Below are 9,765 nucleotides of genomic sequence, written 5' to 3'. Positions count from 1 at the left end.
GAATGGTCACTTGGCTTGAAGGTTCACAAATACTTGGGAAAAGGCTACCATGTGTCCATGCGCTCTTACCTTATGTCACCGAGAAAAAAGACAGAGGAGCGTTGACTCAAGGGCATGGCAATTGTGTTGGAATTCCTTGAACTCTTTCTATATGACTTACCTGGCTTGTTGCTACCTCAACAATATATAACTCCAAATTGATATATCATATGGCACAGTCCGCGATGCAAGAACTATCTAATCAATTGCAAGAGTTGTTAGACAGATGATTAATCGTACCAAGCTACTTGCCTTAGGGAGCTTCTGTCTCATTTGTCAAAAAGAAATATGGAACTTTTAAATTTTGCATTGATTTTCATGAGCTTAACAAACTCACATGATATCCGTTACCAAGGATAGACGATTCATTTGATCAACTTCAAGATTCAAACTTTTATTCGAAAATCGATTTACGCTCAAAGTATTAACGTTTGAGAATCCAAGCGAACTACATTCCTAAATCTGCATTCCAGACTCGTTTTATACCCACTATGATTTCTTGTTATGTTATTTGGTTTAATGAATGCACTAATTATTTTATGGATCTCATGAATAGAGTATGCAAATCATACTTTGACAAATTCACGATTATCATCCATTATTGGAGAAGATTTGATCTTACAATCACACCGCCAAATCGACAACCTAACTTACAGTCGCCACCACTCAATTACCATCCTCGCCCAAGAAGAACAAATCTTGAGATGTGATGGTGGTGTGTGATGTGTGTTTTGATCAAAAAAATCAAGTTGAAAGTGTGTGATGATGGTAAGGCAGTGGGGGAGGAGATGGCGGGGTGGGGGTGGTGCTGAACCGCTATGTGTGTTGTTGTTGGTGGTTGGTGTTATGTGATTAAGGGGGTGTTTGGGTGATATTCTAAAATTTGTTTATTTACTTATTTGTTTGTTAACAAACAAAAGATGTTTGACAAAGCTCCTCCAAAAGCTTCAAAATAAAAAAAAACAAATAAGCAAATATAAAAGCTCACCCAAATACCCCCCCCCCCCCAAGTTTTGGGTGGGTGGTATGGTGGTTCTTGATGGACGGAGAAAATAAATAGGAAGGCATGTGGAAGGTAACATCTAAGAATTACAATCGATTAAAGGGTTTGGGATACCAGAAATACAAAAGTTAATAAAATAACAAAGACTCTAAAATAAGACTAGTTTAACCCTGACTTAACGATGAAAAATAAACCGGATGAAAATGACAAAAATCATCGACCCCAATTGTAAAAGAAAAAAGAAAAAGGAACCTTGGATGAAACTCGCATAAGTGACCAAACTATATGGACGAAAATGATATTTGCTCTTTGGTTTATCATATAAACAAGTAGAGTGCCTGCCATAAACCCTAGCCGCCTAAACCCTTATTCCTCCTATCCTATCCAAGGTATGAAATTTCGGTGAAATCACGGTAGATCATGTACAAATTGTGTCTTTATTTGATTGCAACTTACTTCCGGTTAACTGTTATAAAAAGCTTAACCAAACGGTCCAAACCGGACCGAAAAAACTCAAGTCATGTTTGTGTTGAGATGAATATATGTATATGTATATATGTGGATTTGGTTTATGTGTTAATTTTGTAAAGAAAAACCTTGAGAATATGTATAATATGCATGAAATTCTCATTTGATGTCACTGATCTTTTTTCCATGTTCATTTAGTTGAATTTCAGTTCAAACTTGCCTTTGTTAATTAACCGAAATTAGCTGAAACCGAACCATAACCGAGCTGCATAACCGATTAATCGAACTGAACCGCAACTTGCAACCCGTACGTAGTATAGTCATTAATTATCTGATTTGTATTTGAATGCTCATTCTTCATTTGCAGGCAATATTAATTCGAACGGTTAGAATGGCTTTCCACAGCAGAATCGGAGGTCTCGTGCGGCAAACTATCTCCCAGAACGGAGTATCAAATGTGCAAGTAACGACACCATCGATGCTCAATGCTATCCGATGCATGTCATCGAAGCTTTTTATTGGTGGTACGTTCTTGTTTTACAGATAATGATCACTGAATCGCTTTTTGTTATGTGATTGTGAAATTTGATGACTGGTGAATGTTGCAGGTCTTTCTTATCAGACCGATGACTACTCCTTGAAGGAGGCGTTTTCTGGGTTTGGCGATGTAGTTGAAGGTGAGAATTGAGAACTGTTAATATCTGGTGTCTAATATGCAGAATTTTAAGTGTATGATCCGAGCCTGAGCTTGAATGGGCTCGAGCTTTGCTCTTTTTTAGCTCTTTTTTTTCAAGCTCTAGCTCGGTTTGTGAGTTGTTATTTCAAGCCCGGGCTCTGATCGTTTATCATTTATGAATTAATTTATATGCGTTTTTTATTATTTCATATATTTTAAGAAATTTAAGAAAAACCACGATCCTAAGCTCGGTAGTGCAGTGCGAAATTAATACATAGAAGTCCAAAAGAGGTAAAACTTAATAATATACTAGGCTTTATTTGAGGCTCAGATCAGCTCGAGCTCGATAAAGCTCGGCCTGTTTCGAGTTTATAGTCGATCTGAGCTTGAGTAGCTTGCGAGCAGCTGAGTTCATTTGCAGCCCTTAGTATGATGCATCTCTGTGTTAAGATTTTTTTTCATATTGTGATATCGGTGTTCTTGATATTTGATTTTAGGTGAGCGGAAAAATTGTTTAAACTCATAATTGAAATAATTGAACTAGTTGAGAAACATATTGTTTCGTTATGGTTTTTGTGATAATCGATTTCTATGGTTCTGTTATGGCTATCTGTGCATGAATAGCCGATTTTTTTACTGGATACAAATAATCGTCTTTTGTTCATGTGAATGTGTGATTGATAGAAAAGTGTTGTTATAACTTTATATAAGTAACATAGCAGTTGTCATTTGTTCTCATTTATAAGTTAAATGAATAATTGGACTTAACTAATGGTTTACCGGTTTAACCAAACCGTCTTTTCTAACAGTTGAATTAACCGGATTGCTTGTGACCTAAACCAACCGGGTGTATAATGTTTAAAACCAAAAATTCAGTTATATGCTAGATTTTAGCCAATAATTGAATCGAATGAACTCATGCTCTTTCTGGTATTAATACTGTATGTTTGTTGTTACTATTCAGCAAGAGTTATTACAGACCGAGAATCTGGGAGGTCAAGGGGATTCGGTTTTGTGAACTACACGAGTGACGAGTCAGCAAGCGAGGCTATGAAAGCAATGGATGGCCAGGTTAGAAAATGAAATCTGAGACACAATTTATATATATAGACAAAGATCAAATCTTGGTGCCACAACTCATTTTTAGAAACCCACTGTTTTAATATTTAGGAATTCAGTTTCATCATTTAATAAGTTTGTTAGTGATGGTGTGTTGGCTCAAGTATGTTTTGCTAACTTCCTTGTGTGGTTAAGCTGCGTGGGTTCAAATCCTCTTCACTACATCATTTATTTTTTTTATCTATTTATTATTTTACAGTTTCATTATATGCATAATTTATTTTTCTATCTATTTATTCTTTTAATTTGATATCACATTTTTGAAAGTCCTTTCAATCTAGATTTTTTATAAGTATAATAATTTTAGTAAATTGAGTTTAGGACTTAGTTTCGATATAGTAACGAATTTAAGCGACGTCAACTAAAAACACAACGCATCGTCGCCGCAGCACCCGTGTTATTGTTTATTTAGTTTCGGTAATGTAACAAACTTAGCCAATAATGAAATTACTTTTTATGTTTACTTCTGGTACGATAACAAACCTAATCGTTACCGACCGAATGTATGTCAACTCGTTGCTGCAACGCCCGTGTTTGTTTGTTTTTCTTAAATATGCCAATTTTTCGAAATTATTTTTTGGGTTTACTTTCAGTGTTGTGGCGAACCTATAGATGCCGACCAAATTTTCATCACAACTCTTGTAATTCTCCAACCGAAAAAACGTCCTTTTACTTATATTATTTTGGGTATCATAATCTATACGTTTACTGATATATTTTTCTATCAAATACTGATTGTACATGTGCCAATTTCATCATAAGTTGTACATGTGTTAACACTATTTTGGGTATCTATATATAATTTTTTGATTTAGTACATGTGTTGTGATGAACTTAACTGATGCCAACCGAATTTGCATAAAGCCGCCGCCGCAACGCGACAGGTTTAAACGTAGTATAAATAAAAAGCAAATGTTGGTGCCACAAAAGGTTTTAATGATATTGTTTTGACATTTTATACAATTGCTTTCAAGGATAATTCAATATGTCCATTTGGTTCAATGGCCTTTGTTAATTTTGCCAACCTTCTTGATTTGATCATCCCTGCCTTCGCCCAAGAACGAGTCCTCCAAGTCCAAGATAGCCATTCAATATTTTGTTTGTTATTTTAATAGCTTTCATTATTAGTTTTTTTTTTCATTTACGTTTTATTTCATTTCCTTTTTTTTGGTATAAATAGAATATGCTACTCAAACAACTCTTTTTTAATTTGGTTCTTGTACCCGTAATGAACCTAATGGATACCAATCGAATTTGCGTTGACTCGAAGCCGTAACGCCCGGGTTTTGTTTTAAATATGATAGCTTGACGAAACAATTTTTTTAGGTTTAGCTCCGAGCCGTAACAAATATAGCCGATACTGACCAAATTTGCCTCGATTCATTGCAACGATCATATTTTACTGACCGAATAAACGTTGTTTTTTTAAATATGATGTTTCTTTTTGTATTGTTATATGAGTCGCTACTATTCTGTGTGTTTACCAATTCATTTTTTGTGTTTAATGCGTGTACCGGTACGAACCTAACTGATAGCAACCGAATCCGAGCCTGCCGCCGCAAAGCGGCGAGTTGGCACCTAGTTACATTTAATTATAAAACTTGATACCAATTTCTTTTCTGCATCTTTTTTTGAACAAGATACTCACATCACACTTAACGATTCATGCTTTTTTTCTTGCTTGTTTAGGAACTCAATGGCCGAAGCATTCGTGTGAGTCTTGCCACCGAACGTGCTCCTCGTACTGATGGGTTTAATCGTGGCCCGAACCGTAATTTTGGCGATGCTAGAAATGAGCGGTACTAGGTACAATATGCTTTTAAGTCATAACAAAGTTTATTCTCGTGATGTGAACACAAGATTATAGATTTTGTACGTCTCGTAGAGAACTTTATGAACTGATTAGCTCTGAAGTCTTTCGTATACGAGTTCTTTCGTCATTTCTTGTGTTTGGGAATTTTAATTACACCTTATGGTGTGCTTGATTTAAGAATATAAAGCTGAGTGTTTGGTGTATAGGAGATAATTTTAGGAATGGTTGGATAAAAGTGCTAAAATCATGTGAAGGAAAGTATGGTGATAGACATGAATATAAAGTGAGGCTTTAGAGATATAATAAAAGGACAATTAAATTTGTTAAATATGATTTGAAAGGGATTAATATGTACTTTTTATATGCAACATGATATTTTAAAAGGACAATTAAATTTGTTAAATACCGAATGATTGCATGTGGTTTTGTCAAGTTTAGGAGTGATGAGGTGACTGAAGTGGAGTAGGTAAAATCAATGTCGTTTTGTAGTTAAATATGTTTTGTTTATAAAACGAGTTCCCTACTTTAAAAGTGTTTAGTTTCAAGTTATAAGTTTAAACAAATAGGTCTTTTAATGTTTTATAATAAGTTTTGTCTATAAAAAAAAAATATAGGAACATATTTGTCACTTTAAAGTTTAAAGTGAACTAATTGATACTTGACTTCCGAGTGTAAGCTTCTTCTGGATAAGAACGAGCAACACCAAAAGTAGCATCTTAAAGCTGCTTTATTACAAAACTATAAAGGTGCCACAGACAATAGGAAACCCAGACTCCTATAATAATATATAATAATATCATACTCAATTGAAGAGAAAAAACTTCATATTTTGATGGTGTAATTTTTATTTTAAATATTAACGTTTGAACAAATTATGGCTGATTAAAAATGGTATTTTTCAAAGTTCTTGACACATTCTCAGCAAAACGTCAAATACACATCGATAATTTTTATAAATTCATCAAGTTCATTCGTAATTGATATGAATTTGTCTAAATAGTATAAACACCCTCTTTTAAAAGTTAAAACTTATCGTCCTTGTTAGGTTTCTCCAATAAAGGATATGAGATTGGCTAGAAGTGGTCTAGTAATAAAAGTTGATGCCTTAAAATCCTGGAAGTCAAGAAAAGAAGTCTAAAACACCAAATTTTTAATAATAATAATAATAATAATAATAATAATCTATATAAAGAAAAGGTTAATAGGATGGTTACATTACATGGGTGGCATTAATGCATTGGTCGTTGGCATGTTACTATCACACAAAAAGGGTAGAATTGTAATTCCGAAAACTAGAACATTAAAACTTGATGTGGATGCCATCTCAAAACAGCTGGATGATAAGAAAAAAAAAATCTATGTTTTAACAGATCTAAAATATTTATGGTATTTTTTAAAAGAAAATATATCATTTGTTTGTTTTTTATATCATTTATCAACGGTTTATATCTTTTGCAAGTTACATTAAAATGTATTCTAACTTTTATGTTCCGAGTGTTCTAGAAATCGTTAGACGCTACTCGGACGGTGAGGTAAATACTAATGATTAATCGGGAATAATATGCATTAATCGGGCTGGAATTTATATGTAATTTTTAAATATACACATATACACCAGGTTTTATTATAATTTTTCAATTTCGGCCGAGTTTGACCAAATAATGATTAATTGGCAACTAGTTGGTAGGGTGCCAACTAGCGATTGCTCGACGTCTAGGCGAGATTTTTACAACCATGGCTTCAACTTATGTAAAGCCAAATCAAAGGATGGAGATATGAGTTCAATTGAGGGTATGATAGATATGTATATGAAACAAAAAAAATACATAGTCTGTCATAGAGATGGCCAAAAAAAACCGGTTGGGGAACCGGTTTAAACCGGAAACCGGTTTTTTAAAAACCGGTTGGACCGGTTTACAAACCGCCGGTTCGTCTTTCGGTTACAAGTTCTAGATCCAAAACCGGTTAACGAATCGGTTAATGGAAAAACCGTTTTTTTTTATTAACCGGTTATGGAAAAACCGGTTAACCGGTTTTTGACCGTTGTGGAAAAACCGGTTAACCGGTTTCTCCATAACCGGTTAACAGGTTAAAAACCGGTTTTTGAACGTTGTATAACGGCTATATGCCCGTTTTTTTTGTTTTTCGACCGTTTTTTTTTTTTTACCATTTTACCCCCCACAAACATCTATATATAGTTTAGGTTGGGTATTGGTTAGATCACACTCGATTATACAACTCCAAACGCTCTAAACGTTTATTTCATACGCGATTATTTTGTTATCTCACGCTCAATTATACCACATTACCACTCCATACGCTCTTATTTCGTAGTCGTTTATTTCATACTCGAGTATACCACTCTTATTTCGTAGCCAATTATCATGGCCTCCCAAAGTGCTGCTTCATCCGCCAACATGGGTGCCTCGAACACGGGAGAAACGGTCGTTCGGGTCATCCCCACGAAACGAAACCATGATGTTTGGCAACATTTCGACCTATGCGAAATGTCTAACGGTAGCCAAAAAGCTCGATGCAAACATTGTTTGAAGTTTTATGGCAAGGATGCAAACTCCACTTTAAAAGCGCATGTACAAAGGCCCTTTTGCAAGGCCTTGAAGGACGAATCGGGAAGTAGTTCGCAGCCGGAGATGACGAATCAAGGAGCGGTGTTTACGTACGACGTTGAAGCGGTACGTCAACAGTTTTCAAACTTTGTGATTCAACAAACACTTCCTTTCAACCACTTCGACAACCCTCAATTCACGGAGATGATGCAAAAAAATGTTCAACCACGCTACCAACACGTAAGTCGTTCGACCCTTAAAAGAGATTGTCTTAAAGCATAGAAAAACGCTAAATCCGAACTAATTTCATACTTTTCAAACTTACAAACTGGTGTAAACTTAACAACGGATGTGTGGTCGCGTACCTCATGGTTCGCCCGACTCATACATTTGTGTGACGGCTCATTGGGTTGACCCCGAGTCGTGGCAAATGATGAAACGAACCGTTGCGTTTCAATTGTTTGATTACCCGCACACGGGTAGAAATATTTTTCAAATCTGGATAAAGTCATTCGACAATACAAGATTGAACATAAAATCTTTTCAATTTCGTTTGATAACGCGTCCAACAATACGGCCACGGTTGGCCATTTAAAATTAAAGTATAAACCTATTGTGATGGAGCGTTTTTTCATAGCCGATGCATTGCACATATTATCAACTTGGCCGTGCAAGATGGGTTAAACGTGATCGAAACGCAAAGAAACAATTTTAAAAGAATGTTACGAGATGTTTTTAGCAACAATAAACATTTCAAGATACAAAAAATTTTGTGTAGAAGCTAATTGTCAATGGTTGGGGCCAAATTGGGATTGTCCAACAAGATGGAACTCGACTTGTAATATGTTTGAGAAAGCCATCCAACAAAAAAAATCATTAATTGCGTTTCATCAAATTTTGTCAAGTAGGGGTAAATGTGCACCGTACGATCCTAGAAACTGGTTATTGATTGAGATCGTTACGGAGGTCCTTCAAATTTTTAAATCTTGCACAACTAGTTTATCCAGGGGTTTACTATCCAACAAGCCCCATTGCTTTACCAAAAATTGCTGTCATGTGCACAAAGTTGAGTGAACTTCATTGTAGGGGTGCACCTTATTTTGATATGGGTGTAAAAATGAAAGAAAAATTTAGAAATATTTTCAAGAACTACCCGCTGTTTTGACATGTGCTGCTGCGTTAATGTAATATACTAAAATTCGAAACAATAAAATAATAAATGTCGATTGTTAGAAAATTGATAAACCGATGAACCGTTAATAAACGAAAATCATGATTTACATATAAATTATATTTAATATAAAATAATAAATAATAATTGATATGATAATCTAATGAATAAAGTACTAAGTAGATTGTTGGTGGATATATATATTTTTGAAGGGGTTTTCAAAATATAAATATATGTATTTAAATAAATTAAAACAGGAAAGGATAATAAAACAAATGGATATATTAGAGTGACAAATATTTTAAATTCTTGATCGATATTCGAATTCTCAATTGTTATCATCAAATAAATTTAAATTTTAAGTTAACTTTTAGTGTACGATTGGGAGAACTGCAACTTCGCTGCTTCTTTGTTTGTCACCATTAATCTGACTCAAAATTAAACATATATTCTTTGCCGCCGCCGCCCTGCAACTCGCCGCAAACAATAGCCAGCGCTGTTGGTCGTTGGAAGGAGCCGCGCGATTCGCTGGTGCCGAAACTTAGTCACCGCAGCCCTTGCAACCCGCCAGAGAAGTCGCCGACAACCGCTGGTAGTCACGCACCACCGCTCGCCTCCGCTCTCCGTGTTTCCGCATTAAGCCGCTTTGTACCGCCACCGTGAATCCCCCACCTTGAAGGTAACAGCCTAATACATGATCGATTCCCGTATTTTTTTTATCTTTCTCGCTCGTTTCAGATTTGAATTACGGGTTAAAATCTGGGGTTTAACGAGACGAGATTAACATATATGTTCAACAAACTTTGAAAACAAACTTCACTAATTAGTTCACCGGGTTGCAATATGAAGGTAAACCTTTTTCAAGCTAAAACATGTTTATATTTAAGATACTAATCAGAGACCCATGGC

The 9,765-nt window shown here is 35.2% G+C and overlaps 2 protein-coding genes across 2 annotated transcripts in view; both read left to right on the top strand.

The window, feature by feature from the left end:
- Positions 1-5,436, top strand: part of LOC143543393 (protein NO VEIN-like) — a 286,208-nt gene extending 280,772 nt beyond the window's left edge. The window contains exon 17 of the mRNA XM_077035727.1: positions 5,416-5,436. The gene's annotated coding sequence lies outside the window, so the exon portion shown is untranslated. The remainder of the gene's footprint in view (positions 1-5,415) is intronic.
- LOC143543372 (glycine-rich RNA-binding protein 4, mitochondrial-like) lies at positions 1,385-5,201 on the top strand. The gene is made up of 5 exons (XM_077035704.1): positions 1,385-1,431; positions 1,878-2,034; positions 2,119-2,187; positions 3,151-3,257; positions 4,995-5,201. Exons 2-5 carry the CDS (start codon positions 1,902-1,904, stop codon positions 5,109-5,111), a joined length of 426 nt encoding a protein of 141 aa, XP_076891819.1. The 5' UTR covers positions 1,385-1,431; positions 1,878-1,901; the 3' UTR covers positions 5,112-5,201.
- Positions 5,437-9,765: the final 4,329 nt, after the last annotated feature.

The sequence above is a fragment of the Bidens hawaiensis genome, unplaced genomic scaffold (assembly GCF_021521415.1).
Source record: "Bidens hawaiensis isolate Kalapana, Puna unplaced genomic scaffold, B.hawaiensis_p1.1 tig00013119_1, whole genome shotgun sequence".
NCBI classification, from domain to species: domain Eukaryota; kingdom Viridiplantae; phylum Streptophyta; class Magnoliopsida; order Asterales; family Asteraceae; genus Bidens; species Bidens hawaiensis.
Note: the sequence above shows the minus strand (reverse complement) of the source record. Positions and strands in the feature narration are given on the sequence as shown.